Genomic DNA, 26377 nt, shown 5'->3' on the forward strand with positions numbered 1-26377 from the left:
TTCCATATTGTTTCCTTCATGTATTAAAAGGGGATATTAAGGGAGAAGGCCCATCCAATTTCCCACCCTCCCCAGGTCCTGGATGTAGGGTATGCTCTGAGGTTCTTGCTCCAGTTGTTTTGATATTTGAACAGTTATGAATCGCTGCCAATCTTGCAGACCTGTTCCATCTTAAGTTGTACCAATGATGGAGTGCATCTAGACCTGTATAAACATAGCTACCTTTTCTTACCTTAAATATGCATATTAGTTGATATGCTGTTATTACTGTAATCAATAATGCTTTTCTTTATGAAAACATTTGAGCTGCAAAAATGCCTCGTTATGAGTGCTAGAACACCTTTGGGAGCATTTTCTGGTTCTTCTCTGTGCAGCTATTCCTGCAAGTTATTCCAGTGTTTATTCTAGAGTTAGAAGAGCTCTTGCATAATGTCTGTCTTGGTTTATAGAAGAGATAATGTTATTCCCAAAGTTAAATGATTTGTTAAAAACTTCCCAGCACTGAAGTCAATATGGAAGAAGAACCTAGAAATTCTTATTCCCATCGGAGGCTCTCCTGATTTTGCTCCCTATTCCCGTTTCATATAAAATTAAAGGACAGGACAGTGCAGTGGTTTTGCATGCTAGTCATCCATCCATATGGTGCCTGTTCATGTCCTGGCTGCTCTACTTCTGATCCAGCTCCTTGATCCAGCTCCCGGCCTGGGAAAGCAGTGGAGAACACCCCAGGTTCTTGGGCCCCAGTACCCATGTGGGAGACCCAGAAGAACCTGCTGGCTCCAGCTTCTTACTGTTGGAAACATCTCAGGGGTAAACCAGCAGATGGAAGATCTGTGTCTCTCTGCTCACCATTCCCTCTTTCTGTAAATGTGACTTTCAAGTAAAAATAACTTTTAAAAAGTTAGTTTCAGATACATTGGCTTTCCATAGGCTGTACATGTGAAAAAAAAAAAGGCTTGATAATTATTTAGTGACTAGGTGAATGGAGCTTGTAGTGTCTTTCTGACATTTAATAGTTAAGTCAGAAGTGATACCAAGATGGATCCATATGGCTTGTTCAGAAGGTCATGATAGCAATATGAAATACTAAAAGACTCACTTAATGCAAATAGATATTCAAATCAACATCAAAGACATGATAGATTTTTGGCACAGCATAAGGGTTCTTTTTGTGGCTCATTCATGGATAGATAGAATATTCTATCTTAGTGTACATTTGAAATTGAAATTATAATACTTTTGTCAAGTGAAAAGGGAAGCTGAGCGTATGTTCGCCATTTGGCCTTGTCTCCCTTGTACACTTCCACTTCTCCCTCTGCAGTCTCAGAATCCTTGTCCAGAAAGGGGAATTTTGTCACTTTATGCTAGATAACCTTGAATGTGGCTCCCAAATTGCTGATTACAGTTTTTATTGGCAAATGTCAAATTAGCTTCTTGTTCTTTAGTCACTTGTTGTCTTTGATCTTGCTAAGAATTAGGATTTCTAACAGCTTGTTGCCATTTTATTTCTTATCACTGTTGATAATTTGAAATAGTAGCATGACTTAAAACAGTGAGGTATTTATGATAGTTCCTTAAATTAATAGACTGTTTGTAGCATTATATCAAAGAGTTGCTTCACTTTTGAGATGTGCCAATTTGCTTAAGTATTCATGGTTGAAAAATTAAGTTTTTAAGTATTTGGCTAGATGTACCTGGGCCTTAGAAGCAAGAGCAAAGAATTTGATCTGCAATCTGTCTGTTCTCTGGTGAAGAACAGGTGTTAGGGTAGTTGAAATTAATTTGGAATCATGAAAAGATAAAATAACTTGTGGGAGCTAGCTAGGACAAAATGACTTTCCAATAACACAATTACTGTGCTTGCTGTCTGAGAAATGCCCGCCTGTGCTGCCTAGCTCCTGTTAACCTGCACAAGTCTAGGATTATATCAATAATGAATTGGCCCAAAATGCATTGGGGTTTTTTTGTAATGTAGATGAAGGTAAGATGACATGTCAGGACTGAAATTTACATATTAGAATAATTTAGTTACGCTATTCTTTAAAGAAATAACTGGCTATGAATATTCATAGTCAATTAAATATTAATGATGTACTGATACTTCAGTTTTGGATCTCTAGCCATCCATAAATAGTTTCATTTGAACTTGATTAACAGAGAAGAGATACCTTAGCGTAGAGTATAATATACTGGCCTTTTTTTAAAAAAAAGATGTTTATTTTTACTGGCAAGGCGGATATACAGAGATGAGGAGAGACAGAGAGGAAGATCTTCCATCTGATGGTTCACTCCCCAAGCTGCCACAATGGCTGGAGCTGAGCCAACCCAAAGCCAGGAGCCAGGAGCTCTTCTGAGTCTTCCAGGCAGGTACAGGAACCCAAGGCTTTGAGCCTTCCTCGACTGCTTTCCCAGGCCACAAGCAGGGAGCTGGATGGGAAATGGAGCGGCCAGGATTAGAACCGGCGCCCAAATGAAATCCCAGAGCAATCAAGGCGAGGACTTAACCAGCATACTATCATGCCGGGCCCTATACTGGCTTTTTGTCACTGAAATGAAAATGTAGCTCCTGACATGTGTAAATAATTTCTTTATTCATGCAGTGCCTCCTTTCTTTTGATAAGAAAGAATATTCTCTGGGTGTAGAGTAAGGTCTGGGCATAGAGGAATGTGTTGTAAGAAGACACTTCATGTTTTAAGCACTAGAATTTGTTTTTGTTATATGGTTTGAGTTTGTTTCATTTTTTTTCAATTGTATTTATACTTAAAGATTTGTTTTATTTTTATTGGAAAGTCAGATATACAGATAGAAGGAGAGACAGAGAGGAAAATCTTCCGTCCAGTGATTCACTCCCCAAGCAACTGCAATGGCCAGAGCTGTGCCAATTCGAAGCCAGGAGCCTGGAGCTTCTTTCTGGGTTTCCTATGCAGATGCAGCATTCCAAGGCTTTGGGCTGTCCTCGACTGCTTTTCCAGGCCATAAGTAGGGAGCTGGATTAGAAGTGGGGCTGTCAAAATTAAAACTGGCATCCATATGGGATTCTGGCGCATGTAAATTGAGGACTTGAGCCACCGGGCTACTTGCTGGTCCCTAATTTACACTTTTTAGATTATTTTTAATTATGATGAAATATAGACTACATAAAATTGACCATGTCAACCAGGGAGCCAGGAAATCATGCTAGGACTCTGGTGTGAGTGCAAGAACCTGATTATTTGAACTATTGCTCTTTGCTTCCAGGATGTATGTTAGTTGAAGATAGAATGAGGAGTTGAGTGTGGGCGTCTACCCAGGTGCTCCAGTATGGATTGCTGGCATTTTAACTGCCACACTACACATCTGCCCAGATGTTGGGGGGTGTTTGTGATTTGTCTGTTACTGTAAGGTTCAGCCCTGCTGCAGTGTGTGATAGAACCTCCTTTATTTTAGGGTTGCCCGGTGTTCCTTCTCATGTAGATGCCATATTTTATTTACTGATTCAGCTTGTGATGACTGATTGGTGTCTTTTAAGTATTGACAATTGTGAAAAGTCCTGCCATGCACCATGGTGTATTGTGTGTGTGTGTGGCTCTGTGGTAGAAGAGGTGCTGTATGGGGGGGAGGTGCTATGTGTGGCTCTGTGTGTGTGTGGCTCTGTGTGTGTGTGGCTCTGTGTGTGTGTGGCTCTGTGTGTGTGTGGCTCTGTGTGTGTGTGGCTCTGTGTGTGTGTGGCTCTGTTTGTGGCTCTGTGTGGCTCTGTGTGTGTGTGGCTGTGTGGTGGGGGGAGGTGCTGTATGCAGGAGAGGTGCTGTGTGAGGTGGGGGAGGTGCTGTGTATGTGGCTGTGTGTGTGGGGCTGTGTGTGTCTATCTTGCTATTTCTGTATGTTTGAGTCCTTGATTTAGATTGCTTTGGATGCATAACAAGGATTGAAATTGCTGGTAGTATTGCTAATTTTAAGTTTTCTCAGAGACCTTCAAACTGTTTTCTGTATGGCTGTACCATTTTATTTTCTTACAACTGCACTCAGTTGGTTTCACCAACACTTATTTTGTAATTAACATATGGGTTGTTTTTTAAAGTTCAATTTTACTTGTTTAAAAGGCAGAGTGATGAGTAGGGGCAAGGGCTGTCTTCCATGTAGTTATTCACTGTACATATGGCTGCAGCGGCTGGCACTGGGCCAGGCTGAAGCACCAGCTGTAAGTCCTTCCCGGGCAGAGGCGCATGTGCGTGAGCCATCTTCTCCCTTCCCAGGAGTACTGGCAGGAAGCCAGATTAGAAGCAGAGCGATCCAGGCCTGAACTGACTGTGAGCTGCAAATGTGCGAAGTGTCAGCTTAGCCTACACCACAGAGCTGGCCCAAACACCTGTTGTTACTTTGTGGAAGTTGCAGACGAAAGTGAAAGACGGGAAAGTTAAATGCAAAGTTGAAATTGCTGCTTCACTCCCCCTTTGACTTCTAAAACCTGTGGAAGTTTTGATCGACTTAAACCCAGCTGAAGTTTGGGGTTCCTCTGAAAACCTTTGGAGTAAGCTCTTTGTTCACACACATTGCAGGTGGTTGCTCCCTCTCTTCAGTTGCTTCTTTGGAAGAGTCGCTTCTTAGTGGATGATGGAGGTGTACTGATTTGGGGCTGGCACTGCACTAGCTGCATATTTTTCATGCTTGTTGCACTCATAGTGCCTGATTGATATAATGATTTTGCAAAATCCAATAAAAAAGAAAAGGAAGGATGGGACATTGAGGGAAGGTAAGCGAGAAGAAGGAATTTGGTTACCTTCTTATAACTGCACCTGTGAAATACACAAAGTTCTCTATGTTAGTACATTTTTTAAATGAATAAAATAAATGAGCACACAAGTGCAATGAGGGAAGCAGTGCTAACAAGGCAGCCTCTTTGTGCTTCAAGTCTTGCCTGCAGTCTTGCCCTGTAAGTGCTTTGGCTGTGCTTCCTTCCTTATTGGTGTAATGCTGCTTTTTTTTTTTTAAGATTTATTTATTTTTACTGGAAAGGCAGACATACAGAAAGGAGGAGAAACAGAGAGCAAGATCTTCTGTCCAATGATTCATTCCCCCAAGCAACTGCCATGGCCAGAGCTGAGCCAATCTGAAGCCAGGAGCCTCCTCTGAGTCTCCCATGCAGGTGCAGGGTCCCAAAGCTTTGGGCTGTCTCGACTGCTTTCCCAGGCCACAAGCAGGTAGCTGAATGGGAAGTGGAGCTGCTGGGATTAGAACCAGCGCCCATATAGTGAGATCTTTGCACAAAAGGAGATATACTTAGAACAGTGTTATTTGTTAACAAGGGTCTAAAGCAGTGCCTGTTGTTTTTCATAGCTAGTTGAGCGAATGTATGGAAGCCTGTGTTACAGATCCACAGGTGTTTCTAGAGTCTTCGAATATGAACTAGAAAAAACTCTTTGCAATCTTCCCTTAATCTAGTTCTTTGAATTTATTTAATCAAACAATTGGCCTCATCATACCTCAGGTGTCCTTAAGCTGGCACAGACCCTCTACTTTTTAATTTTAAATAGAGGATGAATAACTGCAAGTTTAACCTAATATTATTTCCAGGTGCAAAAATGGTTGGATACCTTGTCACTTTTCTATAAATATGAATAATGATCATAGAACTAATGATTAAAAATGCACAAATTACATCTTAAATGGCAATGAAAACAAATCACAAGGATTAAATTGCCATATTTTGCAAAGTAATCAGATAATTTTCCAAACAATAATTACATGTAGAAAGAAAAAGTGGTAAAGAAATATTAAAGAGTTCAAGGATTTTAAGAGCTTGCTTTTCTGCAGATGAGTTTTATCTTCTATGTGTGTGTAGAGTTAAGTGTCATCAGGGCTTAGCAGTGACGTTCACTTCATTGACATGGAATGTACATCGCGCAGCAGGCACTCAGTGGGCTGCATTCAGCTGGTTTTGGCTTATTCACAGAATTTGCAGCCAGCACCCGAAACCTCATTTGAGTGTAGACTTTTATTTTTGTTGTGGCTTATTTTATCTTCAACTTCCCATATTCAGACCAAGGAATTCTGCTTTATTTACATTTGAATTCTTTGAGATTGCATTTTTTGTCCCAAATATTAATGTTGATATGTAAAATGATAGTAATTTCTTATTTTATTTCGTATTTGAAGGCAGGGGGATAGAATCAGAGTCTAAGACAAAGATTTTCCTCGGAGATATTTTTGCAGCAGTGTTCCTGTGCTTCCCCTGGCCTTTGCCACACAGCCGTGGCGTGCACCACTTGATGAAGGCCTGTTGTGTACCCAAGGGTTTTGGTGTTGGGAAGATGTGTGTGAGCAACAAAGGTGGCAGAGGTGAAGGTTGTGGTATGTGAGTGTGTGTGGGGGGTGTATGTGTGAGTGTATGTGGGGGGGTCCGGGTGTGTGTGAGTGGGATGTTTGTGTGTGTGAGGGTGTATGTGTAGGTCTGAGTGTATGTGTGTGGTGTGTCGGTGGGGGGGGTCTGAGTGTGTGTGTAGGTTGTGTGTGTGTTTGTGGTGTATACACATGTGTGAGCATGTGAGCGTATGTGGGTGGTCTGAATGTGTGTGAGTGGGGGTGTTTGTGGGTGGGGTGTGTATATGTGTGTGTGGTCTGTGTATAGGTCTGAGTATGAGTGAGTGGGGGTGTTTGGGTGGGTGTAAATGTGTGTGGGTGTATGTGTGTTGGGGTGTATGTGTGTTAGGTGGGTGTAAGTATGACAACAGGATACTAGACTGTCTACCGTTGTCTGTACCTACAGGACCATGATATACTCACTAATAGCAGTGTTGGGCTTCTGGTTGATGCGGAAGGACTATCCTGTTGCACTGATATGGGGGAAGTCAGTAGGAGAGGGCATGGTTGAAGGAGGGAATCTTTGTGCCTATAAAACCTCAATTGCCTGAAGATTTATTTTTATTGGAAAGGTAAATTTACAAGGAGAAGCAGAGACAGAAAGACTTTCTATTCACTGATTCACTCCCCAAGTAGCTGCAATGGTTGCAGCTGAGCCATCCTGAAGCCAGGAGCTTTTTCTGGGCCTCCAATGTGGGTGCAGGGTCCCAACGCATCAGGCTCTCCTCTACTGCTTTCCCAGGCTGTGATCAGGAAGTTGGATACTACCCAAATACTTGAAATGGCAAGGTGTGTGCCAGGCTGAAGTCTAGAACCAGGAACTGGTCTCTAACCCAGGTGACAGATCTCACAGATTTGAACCATTGCCCTCTGCCTTTCTAGGCACGTCAGTAGGAACTTGGATTGGAAACAGAGCAGCTGGCAGGCAGCACTCCCTTCTGGACTGTAGTGCTCTGGAGGATGGGGTAACCCACTGGCAGTGCCGTCCTTGCAGCTGTTGTCCTGGTAGCCCGTGTTGTCAGTGTTGCTCTCAGCTCTGCTGGGTCTCATTGTGCATTGCTGGTTACACTTGGTGTTCTTCGTCCCATTTTTAATGTGGGGAGAGTATAATTTCTGTGAAAATTAAATATTTACTATTATTGACATTCCATTGTTATCAGTCCACATAGTTAGAATTGCAAATAGGCACCAAAAGAGTAAACTTGTTGCTGATATCAACTGTTCTGGATTACTATTGCACATTCATGATGCAAGGGAAAGTCCCAGTGCTCAGATGTACCCAAGTTCATCTGGCTTTGGGAAGACCTGTTTACAAGGTGTTCGCATGACAGTTTGTTTGATAATCATAAGTACAATGCCCCAGATTTTAATGTCACTCATTGAACCCAATGATAAAATCAGATGGCTTAAATTAATGACCAGTACGTGTGTCCTCACATACTCTTGGCTTGCAGCTTGCCTGGCAGGCAGTCAAAATCAGAAAGACGTATTCGGAATGTGACATTGTTTTTTGTGCATCCAGGTTTACACGAAAGCCATGTTTTTGCTATTGCTTTTGTTTTCAAATTTGAAGGAAAAAGCAAAAAACCCACGAATTACTCCACTTTTGATTTCTTCCAGTGATCCTTTTTCTCTTGGGGGAGACGGCAGGCCATAATTTCATCATACACACACAAAAATGGTGCCTGAGTTTTTACCCAAGTTTTAGTTTTTCCCTGGGGGATTTGACATTTTCTGTTTCTTGACATTTTTACCATTGTTACACACACTTCTTTGTATTCTTGCCCCATATCCATCCCCTAAGGGAAATCACTTATTTCATCTCCTAGAAGGCAGGAATGCCTTCTGTTTTGGACAAGCCATTTAATTGTTCAGATAAATCCAGCTCGAGTGTAATAGACCAGTCATTAGGAACTGGGCCATGAGGCAGCCTTCAGAGTCATGAGACGCACATTCTCAGTGTGTTCCAAAGAAAGAAATTAAATACCATGTACACGAAGTGGATGCTTTTCTTCCCTCTTCTTCCTCCCCAGTCTTTTCTACCCTTTAAAAGTATTGACTAGCACCCTGAGAACAAATACCATGCTGTTGGTTTCATTATTTATGGATTTTTTGTCTAGAAAATAATCATTTAGTTGTCATTAAGTACAATATTAACGTATTTCATTTTTGCCTTTCTCTGTTTTATATTAAATGAGATGTCCAAGTAAAAGGAAATGAAGACAGAGCACTCACCACCTCTCTTTTTGGCTGTTTTGATATAATCTTCTATTAGCTAATGAATTATATACACTTACCTTTGAAAAATGCAAGTTATGTATGGGAAATGTGCATTATGAGAAAATTATGCGTGGATTTCATTACAGTCATTGAACCAAAACTAGACTTTTCATTTTATTTTCCAGGAACTTTCTGTAATAGTTTTGTGTATGTATGTGTGTGCATCATTTTTCCCTGCAGTGCTGCATCTTTGTTCCATTTTTGGTGCTGTATTTCTGTGTAAAATGCATGCATCTGGAAGTATGTTATGACAGAAATGTAAGACTGCCTGACAAATGGCTTTGTAAAAGCTTATGTGTTACCATAGAACAGGCAACTCACTGTGTAATAAACAGTGAATGTTTGATTTTCAAAGTGCAGGAATGTAGGTTTGAGAATTAATTCATGGATTTTTCCTGCCCTATGCTGAGGAATAAGGCACATAGGTACAGGTGGACAGATGGGCAACAAGGCACATAGGTACAGGTCAACAGATGGGGCAGAGTTTCAACACTACAGCTTTACTTTGGGTATGTTGGGGCTAAACAAATTTTGTACCTTTCCTTCCTGGAACTCTCAAACTCACCCTCTGAGATTAGTCATTGGCTGAAGACAAGGATGACAAGATCTGGCCTTGAGGTTTCTGCGGGCTAATTGGAGAGCATGCCCTGTGGCCAGTGTTTGCCCTGGGATTGTAGTAGACGCCTTCATAGATCCATGCAGCAGTTACATTAGGAGATACTGAGCAAAGCTCAGTCCTGCAAGAACTTGGCAACATATTTTGCTTTGTTCTCGGCCTTCACCTGTTCTGGTCTTGCTATGACCAGTCATCACTTCTGCCCTGCACTGAAACTCTGTGCTGCTTTGTATTTACAACTGAGGGAGGAACATGCAACCTGTACAAACAAGGAAAGATTTGGCAAGGAAGATGCGAGTGGCTGCTATGTTGTTCTGGTTGTGTACGCTGACATCCCTTCATTAGCTCACTATCTCCAGCTGTTATCTGAATCAAATCATAATTTTTACTGGACAGGCATTTTTCTGAGCCTGGAAAAGAAACCAGCTAGAAGCCTATAAGCCATGGGCAGTCTTGCTTCTCAACTCATGAATGTGAGTGTAATTAGAGAATGTAGATCAGTGTGTTTTTTGAGTCTGGACTGAGAAAAAATAGTTAATGAAATATAATGATCAGGCTTTATGGTAAATAATCATAGAGGTTCTTTATCAATTAAAGCTCAAAGTATAGAATTCTCTCCTGCTCTAGTCATTCTTCAGTTCTGTTTCCCATACATCAAAACACTTTAAAAGATAGTGCTTCCTTCCAGTTGTTATGATTCCTGAACCATACTTCCCCCAAATTCTAATTATAAATGTGTTTCTATAATAGATGAGCAGGCATATTTCAAGAAAATATAGAAAAATATGTAATTCAATTAGGATTATATATGAAATACACTACAAAGCAAACAAAAACTGATTTTGTGTTCAGATTAAATATTAAAATGAGAATAAATGTATTCTAATTTCATAACAAAAATTTTATGTGACTACATAAGGTGTACTAAAATTGAAAAATAAAAAAAATAATGAATGCTTATGTCTAGCCATACATAATGAAAAGATGAGCAATATTCTTTCAAGAAGAATGCTAGAATTGGAATATGATAACGGAAAGTCCTCTTCCTGACAAAGCTACCCACTGATCATGATGGGTAAAATTAAGGCCAAACTCTCTCTGTCTGAGCCAAGACAATCTTAGAATCAAAGAATGGCTTCAACCTTTAAAGCAGAACCAGTTTGATTTAAGATGTATGGTGATTCTTTCCAACCAAAAATGTGAAGATGTGTAGATCTTTGTAGATTACACAGAGAATAGAGAAAGTCTGAAGTGGTAGGAAATGGAAGCTGGTTGTGATATAGAGAACAAGAATGACGAAGGTTTCCATTTGAAGGCCTGTGTCTCTGTTAGCAAATGGTCTTGGGCTCCTGCCGTGTGCGCAGCACCGTGAAGGGAATGAACGAGACAGTCAAGATCCCTGACAACATGGAACTGAGTTTTGTTCTGGAGGAGGAGACAAAAGGAGATAATAGATCTAATGAGAGGAAGTACCAGTAAGATAAACTGAAACAGTTAAGGAAGCAGAGTGACATTTGAGGTAGACATGAAAATGCCATTTCACGTCAAATACTCAGGGGGAAGGCTTCAGATGTAAGGTGACATTTCAGCAGGCGGAGGGAGTCCAACAACCATGCTCATGTCAGCGGAGGGACAGGGTAATGACTAAAGAATAGCTAAGAAGCAAAGGGGCATGGTGTAGTGTGAGTGATGGGGAGAGTGGGTTTTCTGAACCAAGTGTGCTGTATGAGTGGCTAAGACAGTCGAAAGAGGTTGGCATCCTGGAGGCCAGGAGAGGTGAGCACTGCGTTGGGTCCTGGTGCTGATAGCACTAGGAACAGCGGATGGGTCTCTCATTCCTAACTTGTGCTACCTCTCCTTTGCCTTCAACTGTTGCTAAAGTCCCTTCGTTTCCATGCTTAAATTGTTTGTCTTCAGACTTTCCCAACAGATGTGTATTTTGCATTTTTTCTGGTTGGTGTTGGATCACCTCTTTCACAAGGTTAGGTCTTCATGGTGTGGGTGTCAAAAGCAGCCAGCTCTTTCTTTGTTTCAGGCACATGCCTCTTACACTCACAACTGCATTGATCATGTCATCAATATGTGATCGATAGCTACTGTTATCCTTATCTTACTGATATGAGAACTGATGTTCCGAAAGATTAGGATAGGGCCCAGCACGGTGGCGCAGTGGTTAAGGTCCTTACCTTGCACGCCCGGGGTCCCATATGGGTGCCAGTTCTATCCCGGCAGCCCCGCTTCCCTTCCAGCTCCCTGCCTGTGGCCTAGGAAAGCAGTCCAGGATGGCCCAAAGCTTTGGGACCCTGCACCCATGTGGGAGACCTGGAAGTGTCTCCTGGCTTCAGATCGGCATAGCATCGGCCATTGTGCTAACTTGGGGAGTGAATCATCGGACAGAAGATCTTCCTCTCTGTCTCTCCTCTCTGTATATCCGCCTTTCCAATAAAAAAAATAATAAAAATAAATCTTTTTTTTTTAAAAAAAGAAAGATTAGGATATTTGTGAGGACACAGATGGAATCAGTTCCTTGAACATGGTTTTTGTAACTGTAACACTTGCAAACCATCACGTGGTTTGCTAAGGAACTGATAGCAAGGCACTCATGTTGGAGGTGCCACTGTTCCTCCCACTGGCCTGTGTTTCCCCAAAGTTTTCTGAAGAGCAGGTGCTTTGGCTCTAGCACTATGTCTGCCAGCCTGCTCCTTGCTCATCAGTGTGGCTCTCAGGAGAGACCCTCCCCTGCACTGCTCTCTGCGTCTCCTTTGCTTTCTCCCACTGTGAACCTGACTTCTCAGGAAATCCTCTGGCCAGGTCATTCCTTGTCGTTGAACAGCAGTAATAAAAATACTGTTGGGTTGTTTTAGTTTTCATTGCAACAAGAACATGTATCAAGGATTTCTGAGAAGTTTGGTTGAAGTTCTGGCTGTTCTCTTACATTGCCTAATGGAGAAAGACAAAAACAAGCTGATATTGTTTTAAATATAGGGAGAATGTGCATTGAATTATTCATATATGTAAAGTGAGTTAATGGTAGAAATACTTAAAATCAGATTTTCCTGCTTCTAAATTCCTTCTTTTGTTTGTGTGGTAGAATCCTGTTTCCATTGCTGAGCTGTGTATTTTTTGTCTTATTAATAATTGTTGTATTTTGTAACTTGGTAAAAGTGACACTTCAGTGGAAACACTTGCTTCTTGTCCGCATAAACGGGCTTCTCTTGAGTGAGCTGCAGGGGCCTTCCCAGTGCGTTGCTCCTCTAGCCTCCTGGCTCCTTTCTACCTGTTCCAAATGTGGACTTTGTCTTTAATCCCAGACGGGCACTGGTGGACCAGGCACAGAGCTTTCATTTCATTTGCACTCAGCATCCCCAACCCCGCTGCTTCCTTCGAGTTTTTGTTTATAGAAGGAAAGAAACTTTATTAACATGCCTCCATCTCCTTAGGCTGATGGTAGATCTTTGCTGAAATGCATCCTGGGCCAAGAAGTTAGCTCAGCTTCCTTCTCATGGGCTACACTGAGTTTTTTTTAAAGATTTATTTTTATTATGTTTTTATTGGAAAGGCGTATAAACAGAGAGGCAAGACAGAGACGAAGATATTCCGTCCGATGATTCACTCCCTAAGTGAGCCGCAACGGCCGATGCTATGCCGATCTGAAGCCAGGAGACTCTTCCAGGTCTCCCACATGGGTGCAGGGTCCCAAAGCTTTGGGCCGTCCTGGACTGCTTTCCTAGGCCACAGGCAGGGAGCTGGATGAGAAGTGGAGCTGCTGGGATTAGAACTGGCACCCATATGGGATCCCGGGGCGTGCAAGGCGAGGACCTTAACCACTGCGCCACCGCGCCTGGCCCGATTTTTGTTTGTTTTTTAAAGGTTTATTTATTTTTATTGGAAAGGAAGATAATACAGAGAGGAGGAGAGACAGACAGGAAGATTTTCCGTCTGCTGATTCACTTCCCAAGTGACTGCATCGGCTAGAGATGAGACAATCTGAAGCCAGGAACCAAGAACCTCTTCCAGGTCTCTCACATGGGTGCAGGGTCCCAAAGCTTTGGGCCGTCCTTGACTGCTTCCCTAGGCTACAAGCAGGGAGCTGGATGGGAAGTGTGACTGCCAGGATTAGAACTGGTGCCCATATGGGATCCAGGTGTATTCAAGGTGAGGAATACAGCTGCTAGGCCACCATGCCGGGCCCCTCTGTTTGTTTTAAAGCCACTATCTGGTTTTTGGGATTTTAGACAGGGTGCTTTATCCCTTAATACCCTGATTTTTCTCACCATTTGTTTCAAGATGACTTGCTTTAGCTCACAGTGCTGTGGGGCCTTGGTGAGTGCGGGCTATGGTGAGTACGAGCCAGTTCTGTAGACCTGTTTTGCCCATCGGTGAGATGAAAGGCAGTGCTGTTAGGACTGTCCAACCTGCTATGTGCAGATGTCATCAGTTATTCACCCCAATCAAGAGAGTCAATGTTGAAAAGTTTTCAGAAAAGGCAGGATAATTAGGAAGCTATTTAGAAAATCTTGAAACATTTATGTGCTAATTGTTCTTAGGTTTCCAGAATTCATAATAACAGAAGCCACAGTGGTCTGGTTCAGAAGGAAATAGGTAGTGTTCCAGCTCTGTCCCCGCTGCCTCCTGTGTCAAGCCATTGCAGGTCTGCCCTACTGCATGGGGGGCATGTTTCAGACTTCGATCAGATAGCACGGATATTTAGAAAAAGCCAAAACTGTTCCTTCTACAGAAGCCCCAGTTACATACATTTTATACTCAAAAGGTGTGTTCGTGTATATAGTCAGTATAGATTTGAAAGCAGGATGACTAGGGATGATCCTTAACGACGTTCTTGGAGAGAGTACATGCAAATGCAACAGCCTTTGTTTGCAACTGTTTTGTTTTTTTAATGAGAAATAGCTTATTTAACATGTCATTTTCATTGCACTTTTTGTGACTGAGGTGGTTTTTCATGCTCAGCAATTTCAGCTTCATTTTCCATTTCACTGACATTTAGAATTGAGACACTAGTGCCATTGGTTTGAGGTACTTCACTGATGGCCACTGTATTTCTGTTTGGAGGAACTTCTCTGTTTTTGTTTGTGGAAAGTCCTGGTGGAAATAGCTGGTGATACAAAGTGATGTGTGGAAATCAGTGGAGGATATAAGAATGATCCAGGCGTGTGTGTGTGTGTGTGTGTGTGTGTGTGTGAACTAGAGCCTCTGCTTCCTGTCCATTGTTTAGTAATCCCTCTAGCTTGTTGTGTCTCTCCTACCACCATGTTCACGTTCCCTGATGGAATCATCTTTATATGTGAATGAAACAGTGCAGTGCAGCATCTCTCTGTGCGTCTCCCGACCCCACCCAGACTGGTGCTTTGAGCCAACTTTCTCTTCATTAATAGGCAGCTACCATGATGGGCTAGTGGTTTTCGGCTCTCCTCCTCTCTCCTTTTCCAGAGAGAACAGTTCAATCTGACCTGTCCATCTTCAGTTCCAGGTCTGCTAGCTGCTCTTACCTTGAGGAGAGATCATGATGTTTGCCATTTTGCCAGGCCATTTTCTGCAAAAAATGGAGCTGGTGGAAGAGTTGAGTCAAGCTGCATGGCTTCCTGCACATCTGGGACTTGGGTGTCTTTGCCAGGACAGGGTTGGCATCGGAAATGCTCTACTCCCAGCTTCTGTTTTGAAGAAAGCCTCTAGGGCGTCTTGCACCTGCTCACTGAGCTGGTTACCAATTTTACAGGTTCATATTTTCTAATACTTTTGTTAATGAGATAACCTTAATTGTGCTCCAACATGCTGAATGACAGTATTTATGTGTGTTGTGTAAATACACAGTTTCCAGTATAGGTGTGATGTGTGGTATTATAAGCAAATTTGTATATGTACGTAACATTTTCTGAGCTTTGTTAAATTGGGTCCAGCATGGTGCTGACTTTTGTGAAATTGGCTTTTATTGAAGTGTGCAGATTGTTCTTACTCTGGCAATGGCTTTGATTAAGCACTGTATTAGGGTCACATCCTAGAATAACAGCATTTCGAAATCCCTGGCTGTTTTTGAAAGAATTGTGATTAAAGTTCTGGCTGTTTTCCCGTGATTCCTAATGTCCGCTGAGGCCTGAGTTTCCTGGGCTGTTATTGGTGATTGAGCTGTGTGGCAGCCCCATGTGCTTCCTTGCCAATATCAGTGGCATTCTCCAGGGAGACACGATTTTGCATTGAAATGCAAGAACTAAAAGCTGTAACAAAATTAACACAGGGTCTAGGGCTTCTGATGTGCCTACGGAGCTAGAATGGGAATGTTTCCTAAAGCCGAATTCGTATGTGATTAGATTTCAGACTAAACAAAGCTGCCATGATGAGAAGGGAGAGCAACCCATCTAAAAGAGATCCTGGATGAACAGATGAAGACTCGGCTGTGGCTGAGACTAGGGAATGAGATTCGGCCTTAGCTGGGCCTTTCTTATTGACAGATGTGTTCTTGGCCTTGTGTGAGCAGCTCAGGCAGCTGCACACACAAGGACGCCAAGCTGTGTGGAATGATCTCTGTCTACAGATGGGAAGAGAAACATGAACTCTTTGATTATGTGTACAAAAATGTGTGTGTGTGTGATAGAGTGAATTTTCTGTTTTAAAAAACACAGTTACAGAGTATCTTATATATTCTGTAGTTAACGATGTATTATGTTCCACGTTGGGGAAAAAGAGCCAATTGTTAGAAATTCAGAATACTGGATTTGAGTTATTAAGAACTGTAACTTTAGTGAAGTGGCCGCTTGGGCTGTTCGCGTAGTGGAGGACTGAGCAGTACTGGCCTCATGTGCAAATCCTGCTTCCTGGAAGACAGCATGTAGCAGGGTCCTGGCCCGAAATTGTATGTTCCCGATTTCAGAATTGTATTGCTCGATGTTGCTTCCTGGTCTTTTCTCTTTGGAAATTTTAGTACCCGATGTCTGTTTTCTGCCAGTGTGGGCTCAGAAGTCCTGGAGAGTAACACAGTATATCTTCGACTTGAGGTTCTGTCTTCTTGGGTCACACACAGAATAATTTGTATTGCCTGTCCTGTCCAAATGATTTAGAATTTACCCTTTGAACTCTACAGAAATGTATTTTTAAACTGAACCACAATGTTTTACAAATACCTAAGTAAAAATAAGAGCATTCTGCATGTGAAGAATTAACATAGTGCTTGTCTGTCACCTCTGGTTTCACACTGACATGAACTTTTTATTTTTAAAGTCTCTTTATTTTTATTTATTTGAAAGATGGAGTGACAGAGTTCTTCCATCATCTGTTCCACTTCCCCAAAGCCTACAGCAGGCAGCCTGGACCAGGAGTCAGGAGCCCCAAGGAGGTTAGTGACTCAGCCGCCTGAGCCCTTGCCTGCTGGCTCCCGGGATGTGCGTTAGCAGGAAGCTGGGTCAGAAGCAAGGTCTCTGGGAACTAAAGGGTGCTCTGGCTTCCCAAGTGGCCGTCCTGGGCATGTTGATACACTGCTGCCTTAAAGCCACTGTTAAGGTAGGACCGGAGACTTCAGATCGTGCCTCTGCTCCTGTTCCCACATCTCTAGGTGTTGTGATTGAGGGCAGGAGCCCCTAAGTTCTAGCTGGTGTGTGTCTCTGTGATCTTTGGAGGCTTATCAGTTATTCAGCAAACATTGTGAGTCCCTCCTGTTGTGGTACTCTGTTTTAGGTGCTTAGTGTTCAAGAGCAAACAAAATTCCTCTAAGGCTTTATCACTTTAATTCATTTTGAATATTTTTGTTGAGGTTAATACTCGTAAGTCATAATATGCATCATTTCATAGAGTGGTACAGTTATCACAACTTTCTAATTCTGGAAGAATTTTGTCACTCTCAGAAGAAATCCCTGTGAGTTCTCCTTTTTTTATTAACAGCTGGATTCACTGTGTACTTTCTGTTGCTATGACTTTTGTATTCTGGACCTTATATATAAATTGAACCACTAAATATGTGGTCTTTTTGTCTGGTTATTGCCACTTAATTTTGTGTCTTCAGGACTGTTCCATGTCATAGGATGTTTTTTTTTTACTAATGTAAAGACGACTGTTGAAAGGGCAGGTGGGAGCAGGCATGAGGATCAGAGTTTGCTTTTAGATATGATAGAGTCAGGCTTGATAAAATGGCCATGAAGACATTGAGTAGGCAGTGGGACCAACAAGCCTGGAGTTTAAGAGGGAGGTCCAGACTAGGGATATCAATTGAGAAACCCTTAACATATGTATACTTCCTAAAGCCATCAGACTAAATGAGGTCTTTGATGAACCCCAACCAGAGCAGTGCTCAGGGATCACACCCTGGGCACTTGATTGAGGTCATAAGAATAGGGCAATATTAGCAAGATTGTCTGAGAGTTAAGCCAGCATTAGAAGGGAAAGGAAAGTATATGATCTTGAAAAGCTGAGTGAAGAAAGTTGTTTTTGAGAAGGAAAAGGGGAATGTTGTCAGTTAATGCTGTTAAAACCATGTAGAAAGTAAACAGAAAACTTTATTGAATCAGATCTTTTCTTTTAATGGCATAGTGAGAGAGAGAGAGAGAGAATCTTCTATCTGTCGATCCTCCCCACAGGTGGCAGCAGTGGCCTGTTCTGTCCCAGACCACCAGACCACAGTCAAGAGTCAGGAGTTTGACAGGTCCAAGGGGATGGCAGGGGCCCAAACACTTAGCCCATCTTCTGCCATTACCAGACCATTTAGCAGGGAGCTGGGTAGTGAGGCAGCCGAGACAGGAACTGCTGTCCATATGGGATGCTATCCATATGGATCCATATTGCATGCTGCAGCCTATCCTGCCACATCCTGAGGAAAACACCACCCTCATGGGGTGAAAGTGAAGGGCCCAGTGCAGTGCATATTCCTAGCATTTGCTTGTTCCTTAACCTGGCCTCTGTGTCTGCACAGCTTATCATGTCTGTTCCCACAAGGAGCTCAGAGATCCTGAGTCGTCTGATACCTGCAGGCACCTCCTTCCCAGTAATGCTGTGTGCATCTGCATCCCCCCTTCAAGTGCTTACACTGACATGTCCACCATAGTGACCTACTCATATCATGAACACCTTGAGGAGTTGTTCTTGTCCCCATAACCCTGGAACTTCTCGATCTGGACCCCAGCTCACCACGGAGTGTAAGATCGCAGCTCAGCACAGAACCAGCTCACCATGGAGCATGAGACCCCAGCTCAGCACAGAACCAGCTCACCGTGAAGTGTGAGACCCCAGCTCAGCATGGAAGCAGCTCACTGTGGAGCATGAGACTCCAGCTCACCATGGAACCAGCTTACCCTGGAGTATGAAACCCCAGCTCACCATGGAACCAGCTCACCCTGGAGCGTGAGACCCCAGCTCAGCACAGAGCATCAGACCATGGAACCAGCTCAGCACGAAACCAGCTCACTGTGGAGCGTGAGACCCCAGCTCAGCATAGAACCAGCTCACTGTGGAGCATGAGACCTCAGCTCAGCACGGAACCAGCTCACCCTGGAGCGTGAGACCCCAGCTCAGCACGGAACCAGCTCACCCTGGAGCGTGAGACACCAGCTCAGCACAGAGCATCAGACCGCAGCGCACCATGTAGCATCAGCTCCACTTGCTGTTGTTTGCAGCAGAGACATGATAAGTGTCTTTCTTGGCCTTTAGCTTTTCAGGCCTTTTTCTTCCCCTTCTCTCGCACGTTTCCATGCTCTAAGGCCTGATCCCCTCTGTTAGTATTCTTCATTTTAGCTATTTACAGACCTTAGCTTTTTCTAGCTGTGGTTCATACAGTGTTATAGTTGGTAAAAATAATTTGTTGTTCAAGTTTTGGTAAACATCATTGTTACAGTCTGGCTTCAGTGTAGTTTACAAAAGCAAGGACTGATTTTGAAACCAGTTCTTTTGAGACACTAGTTAATATAGAAGATGACATGCATTAATCAAGCTTGTGCCGTACAGCCCTGATCTGGAAAAAACGCATGAATTTTAAGCGACTTGTATTGTTGAAAGGAGAACTCAACACGTGTGTTTGACAAGCTGATCTAGTGATGAAGTGGAGGAAAATTGGGCGTCCACCTCTTGGGCAGTGCCTGGTGGTAAAGGCACAGTTCAGCTTTCTGAGGCAGATGGAATGTGAACAACTAATAAGTCAGGTTTCAAAACACTCAGGAACAACTTGTTTCAATGCATATGGTGTTGGATTTCTGACAAGATAGTATTGGGATTAAAAATAGATGAGGCAGTATCAGAAGGGCATTCTTTCCCAGCAACGTCTGAATAACAATATTTGATCTCATTTCATCTCAAGTTCACAAGTTTAGTAAATAAATAATTCTAAATCACAGAAAGAGAGTTGTACATAAAAGAATCCGACACTGTACTGCCTCGGCGTCCTGTGATCACCCTCATGTCGTCGTCTTCTCGATTATGCTTTAAGAGCAGAAGACACACTTGTTTCACGGACTTCTCATCAGACGTACTCGCAGACACCCAGGTGGTTAAAACGAGCAATCTGCGTCTGTACTTAGTGCTTGCTCTCTGGCTGTCTCTTGTTCAGTGACATATAATGGAACATTGTGTGAAACTCTTCAACTTCAGTAAAAAAAAAAATCTCTAGAGAAGCTAATAAGTCTGTCTTTGAAATTCTCATTTCTTTTCTGCCAAGTAAATATGTAGGGAAAATAGGAAGCAGAAATCAGTGTCATTAAATAATTTTAAGTTACCTTTCTTTGGGTTTTACAATTTTGAGTTAGAAAATATGCATTGAAAAACATTTATGGAATAAGATGTTAGCAATTTTCTTTGCAGTGTGCTAGAAGATGTGCAGATTTCATAGTAGAATTTTCCCAGGTATGCTGTGGGTTTTAAAGTTTTATATAAAACACTTTTAGGCCCCAGCATGGCAACCTAGTGGAATGTGCCGGGATCCCATATGAGCACCGGTTCTAATCCTGGCAACCCCACTTCTCATCCAGCTTCCTGCTTATGGACTGGGAAAGCAGTCAAGGACGGCCCAAAGCTTTGGGACCCTGCACCCACGTGGGAGACCTGGAAGAAGTTTCTGGCTCCTGGCTTCAGATTGTCTCATCTCTGGCCGATGCAGTCACTTGGGAAGTGAATCAGCAGACAGAAAATCATCTTCTCTGTCTCTGCTCCTCTCTGTATATCTGACTCTGCAATAAAAATAAATAAATCTTAAAAAAAAAAAAGACCTAAAAATAAGTTTGAGGCTTTTTGGTTTTCCTGCACACCTGAAAAACAGGGATGTAAGTGAAAGGATAATACAAGTGTTATGGAGAGTGGAATTAAAAGATAAACCCACACATATTAAGAGTATATTTTTGTTGCTTACTTGTTTATGTTTTCAGATGAGAAGTAGAAAGGAAGGGAAACAAGGGAGAGAGAGTGTATGTATGTGTGTTTCTGTGTGTGCTGATTCACTACCTCAGGGTTTTTAACAGCTTGGGCTCAGCTAGGCTAAAGTTGGGAACTAAGAACTCAGTCTAGGTCTTCCACCTAGAACTGGCAAACCAGTCCCCATCACTTCCAAAGTCTGCACAGCAACGAGCTGGACCCTGGAACCTGAGTGCAGATAAAATGCCAGTACTCTGGGGTTGGCCATGAGTGTCTCAACTGCCTGCTGGGAAGGTTCTTTAAAACAAGCGCATGAAAAATGCTGCAAGTCAGGGTGCCTGCTTCTTTCCACATTAGCCACAGTACATGAAACACTTTTTACCAGTAAGGGCAGAGACTTGGGGCAGGGGCTTATCCCACTGAGTAGGATGCCATATCCCATTTTGGAATGCCTTGATTCAAATCCCAGCTTTCCCACTGAATCCAGCTTGCTACCAATTCTTCCTGGGAAGTGGCAGGTGACGGCCCAAGTGGCTGGGCCCTGGCTCCCTCGCGGGGAGATGTGGATGCAGGGCCTGACTCTAAGACTCGCCACCCTGCGTGGACCCCCATTGTGGGTGTTTGGGGAGAGCTGTTTTATATCTGCCTGTGTTTGTGCCTTGTAAATAAATTTAAAAACCACACTTTAAAATGAGAATTAAGTCTGCTTTATTGCTTCATACTTCTCTTAGTCTGCTTTTAACACTGTCCATATTCCTTTGTAGTCATCATCTTCTTATGGGTACCATATTCCTTCCTGTTTTTAAATAATTAGTAATAACCAGATATAATTCAAAAAATGTTATAATTTTAATTCCTATTTTATGGTTGTATGTGGCTGACAACACATAATGGTGAATTCTTTAAAGAAGTTGACTTCTGTTCAGAATCCTTGGCAATGGCCTCGACTTCATAATATTTATGGGTTTAATCCCAGGATATTTCTATGAAATCTCAGAATCTCACTGCTGGAATTGATTCTTGCTTTCCAATCAGTGCTTTAAATCTCCTTTGTGATACCATGACAAATGGACGTGCAGTTTCTCCAAAGGAAAACAAATACGTATGTTCCGAGAGAGAATCTGTCTCTTAAATTAGACATTAGTTTTTTATGTGCTTCTAATTCTAAGTCAGTTGTGTGTTTTATCAAGATAGATCTTCCTTATTTTTTTTTTTTGCGATTTTCACTGGGCATAAAACACCTGTGCGTATTTATGAGACACAAAACAACAATGGAGTGTATACGGTGATAGTGATTGAGTCACTATTGGCAGCAGTGCCCTTATCGTGGGGTTTGTGTGTAGGTACTGGGAACCTTTAGACGTCTAGCTATTTTGAAATAGACTGTAAGTTGTAGACAATAATTCCCTTACTGCAGTGTAGGGCTCTAGAACTCATTCCTCCGTACCCGGATGTCTGTGAATGTTCTAGCTCGCTTTTCCTAATGCAGTGTGTCAGGCAGTAGTCTCTCCCTCCGCGCAGCTTTGTTCCTTGCACTGTCTAGTTTAAATCCAGAGTAAAGCCAAGAGTTACATTTGCTTTTTTCTGAGGATTTGACCTTTGTAACTTGTTCTTGGTAGGGATTAGTGCAGCACACTGCAGTGTTTTCATGTTGTAATAACTGGAATCTCTAATATCCTTTACAAAAACCTTATAAAGGCTTCACACATATACGTGTTTTTTTGTAGTATATCCTTGAGGGAAAGAAAGGTATTATTATGACTGTTTATTATCTAGTAAATAAGGTTGGAGAAGTGAAAATGTCTTGTCCGAGGGCAGATACATAATGAGTAATAGTAGAATTGGCATTTACATGTTAGCACACATATGTTTCCTAAACTGCTTCCATTGCTTATGTTACTAGTGACAGTGAAATAAGATATTGTGCTTCGTCCGCCACACTTAGCAAGACCCGTGGCCCTCTCCAAGGCTGCAGCTCTGGGACCTGCCCTCCCTGTGATCCACGAGCCGTCAGGATTTCTTCTGATCCCTTAATGGAAGGGATAATGAGGGAACCTCAACTGGTTTAAGTTTAGTCTTCATGAACCCAGCATGGGGTCAGGACACAGCACAGCACTGTAGCTTCTGGCTCTCACCCTGTAAGTAGAATGGAAGCCTCATGCAAATTGAGCTTGTTAGCACCATGATGGAGAGGTCTGCCATAGGTTGCACCTAAGGAGCTGGGTGTGTATGAGCTCCATGATGCTTCTTGCTCAACCTTGTTTGCCTGTTTCAAGCTTAATCCAGTTGAGTGGGAGAACAGCTCTGTGGAACCACAAAAAAGAGGTAATGAAGGCGGTGGGAGTTACTTGGATTCCTTTTGAAGGTCAGGTTAGTGGGATTTGTTGGTAGATTGAATGAGAGCTTTGAGCAAAATAAAAGCATGCTGATGACTGCAAGATTTAGACAAGGGAAGCTAAAGGTCGGTAGAGTTCTTACCCCAGGTCCTGGGATAGGGCTGGTCTGTGCTTGTCCCCCGCCTCCTTCTTTCTGCTCTAGTCTTTCTGTAGCTCTCCATCACTGGCTGGTACCTGAATGGTTGGGTGGAACATGTTTACCCTGAAGCTGTCCTTGCGTGGACCCTCGGCCTTTGGCTAACGCGTTCCTGTGTGTGTCAGACTGCCACCTCCAGGCCTTCTTGCTTCGTAAACTCAGCCTGGCTTTGCTCCCCTCTGAGCTAAATGGACAAGCAAGTCCTTGGTGCATTTTATTTTAATAAAAAACCTTATCTATCTTTTAGAGTTTTAAAAAACAGCTTTAAGGACATAAGAAGGAAACAGTAATTTTGTATATTTAGAAAATGTTGACAATTATTGATTAAATCGCTATTTTTGATGTGTCTGTTAAGTTACATTAGTCTGTTTATCATCTTATTAATATCAAACTACTGAATAGAGAAGCAGTATTTTCTCTATCAAGCATCAAACTTCATATTTTTCCCCTGAATTTTATTATAGTTGGATAAGTTGGTTTGCAATTTCCAAAGAAACAGTTTTATTTTATTGTAGGCTTTAAAAAAAAAAAAAAACCTGTGGCTTATTGACTCTTAGCTATCTCTGTAATTTCTGTTACATCTTTTTTCTTTTTTAAGATTTATTTATTTATTGGAAAGGCAGATATACAGAGAGGAGGAGAGACAGAGAGGAAGATCTTCCGTCCGATGATTCACTCCCCAAGTGAGCACAATGGCCGATGCTATGCCGATCTGAAGCCAGGAACCAGGAACCTGTTCTGGGTCTCCCACGCGGGTGCAGGGTCCCAAGGCTTTGGGCCATCCTCCACTGCAGGGAGCTTGGATGGGAAGTGGAGCTGCCGGGATTAGAACTGGCGCCCACATGGGATCCCGGCGAGTTAAAGGCGAGGACGTTAGCCGCTAGGCCACGCTGCCGGGCCCTGTTACATCTTTTTATACCCTAATCATATGAACTATGTCTGTTGATTATATTTCCTCGTGAACCCTCTGTTAGGCACAAAGATACACATCTATTTATTATAGATTGCTAAATTCAATTAAATAGTTTTTCTATCGAATATATTTCATTCAGAATTACTCAGGAGCCTGTGGAACTGTATCCTAAAATGATAGCAATAATAATAAATAAAAAAAGAATAAAATAGTCATTTGTTAGAATGATTTCTTTAACATTCAAATACCCATTTAGGGGTAAATCATTGAAAAACAGATTAAAATTGTACATCTTGCCATAATTTTTCCCATCGTATTTTCTTGCTTTGGGAATTCTTGTGATATTTATGGGAGGATCTAAGAAGCTTCCCATAAAAGACAGCTTGAAATAATCATAATTGGATCATGTAAAAATGTCAACCCAAACTGATACCAATTATTTTTTCCTGAGGCATAACTAATATATCAAAGCAAAAAAAAAAGTTCATTTTCATTTAAAATCCCCAAAGAATTTTTGCATAACAGTTTGGACTACTAAACATGATTCCCTCAGAAACAGTGCCTGCTTCATGCTTATTAGAAGGGCACTTCAGAGAGCTCAGGGAAAATGGCATTTAAAGATCAATTACTTAGTTTTACATACATGGGATCTTAAAGTCCATGGGATGTGCATATTAAATGATAGAGTTATCAGGTTTTTTTGCATCAAAGTAAACTTTTACTTTAGTCTTTTTTCCATGCAGTACCTACGTATGTAGAATATTGCTTCTCCTACCTAATTTGTACTTGTGCTTTTATTTTAATTGTTTCTTTAAATATTTGTTTTATTTATTTGAAAAGCAGTATGGCAGATATGGAGAGAAAGAAGGAAAAAAGCAGCCTTCCATCCACTGGGTCATTCCCTGTGTTACCACATGAGCTGAGAGTGAAGCAGGATCCAGGAACCGCAGCCACATCTAACATGGGAGGCACACCTCTAACATGGGGGCCACACATATAACATGGGGGCCACACATCTAATATGGGGTCCACACCTCTAACATGGGGCCCACACATCTAACTTGGGGCCCACACCTCTAACATGAGGCCCACACCTCTAACATGGGGCCACACCTCTAACATGGGGCCCACACATCTAACATGGGGCCCACACCTCTAACATGGGGGCCACACATCTAACATGGGGCCCACACATCTAACTTGGGGCCCACACCTCTAACATGGGGGCCACACATCTAACATGGGGCCCACACATCTAACTTGGGGCCCACACATCTAACATGGGGCCACACCTCTAACTTGGGGGCCACACATCTAACTTGGGGCCCACACCTCTAACATGGGGCCCACACCTCTAACATGGGGCCACACCTCTAACATGGGGCCCACACCTCTAACATGGGGGCCACACCTCTAACATGGGGCCACACCTCTAACTTGGGGCCACACATCTAACATGGGGCCCACAAACTCAGGCCTTGTTCAACTGCCTTCCTAGATGTGTGGGTAGGGAGCTGGATCCCAAATAGGGTAGCTAAGATCAAACCAATGCTGCAGTATAGGAGGCAGACACTTTATGTGTGTTTCTAATTAAACATCTATTTTCATTGGTCAAATTAGCCAACTGCAGTATTGTTGTGGAGCCCATAGGCAATATGTGTTACGTGTCAAACTACCACAAAATCAGGGTTTGGTATTAACTCCCTGTTTTACACTTCCATTGATGTAATTTATTCAACTTGTGAGTTCCCTGGGACCATAACATAGTATTAATTACTTAATAGGACATATAATTAATACAGATTTACTTGGGGGGGGGAAGAAAATGAGTACTGGGTCCACCGTGCCCTTGACCTTGAACAAGCTGGTTTTTCCATGTCTCCCTGCCATGAACCGCATCTCTTCAACGTTAAGATAAATAATGCAAATAGGGATGTTACTGAGATTGATAGTTTGTGTAAAAGACCCAAATTAATTGCACCCTAGGTCAGAGGTGAGTCCAGACAGTTGAGCTTTTCTTTAAAGGGATTCAATCTACATTTAAAGGGATTCAATCTACATTTAAAGGGATTCAATCTACATTTTTTCCCAGGACCAGCAACAGTCAGTTCAAATTGGAGCAATTCAGGAGCACCAACAGTCCTGGTTTGATTGACTGTAATACCAAACTGAAGTAAGGGTAACTGCTTACCTTTGCTTTCTTAACCTTGGCATTCAGTGCTATGTCATCTGGAGACCCAGCTCCAGTTTAGTGGCTATGGTGGCAGCAACAGCAGCAGGCCTTGATAATTTATATAATTTATATTTGAAGAATAGGCACTGATTAAAGGAGGTAATCTAAAGAAACCCTCTGGCAAGGTGACAG

The 26377-nt window shown here is 42.4% G+C and overlaps 1 protein-coding gene across 6 annotated transcripts in view; it reads left to right on the plus strand.

Annotated features, from left to right (window-relative positions):
* EXOC4 (exocyst complex component 4) overlaps positions 1-26377 on the plus strand; it is an 817909-nt gene that overhangs the window by 198359 nt on the left and 593173 nt on the right. The window contains exon 10 of one of the 6 annotated variants that reach the window (XM_040987492.1): positions 18145-18410. The exons of 3 other annotated variants lie outside the window; for them this stretch is intronic. In XM_040987492.1, coding sequence (XP_040843426.1) covers positions 18145-18326 — 182 coding nt within the window. In that variant the 3' untranslated portion in view covers positions 18327-18410. Of the gene's footprint in view, positions 1-15556; positions 15644-18144; positions 18411-26377 lie in introns of those variants that run through there. 2 more of the 6 variants (XM_040987502.1, XM_040987498.1) reach the window with 2 other exon arrangements.

This window comes from Ochotona curzoniae, unplaced genomic scaffold (assembly GCF_017591425.1).
Source record: "Ochotona curzoniae isolate NIBS_2020 unplaced genomic scaffold, NIBS_Ocur_1.0 contig_4692, whole genome shotgun sequence".
Taxonomy (NCBI): Eukaryota; Metazoa; Chordata; class Mammalia; order Lagomorpha; family Ochotonidae; genus Ochotona; species Ochotona curzoniae.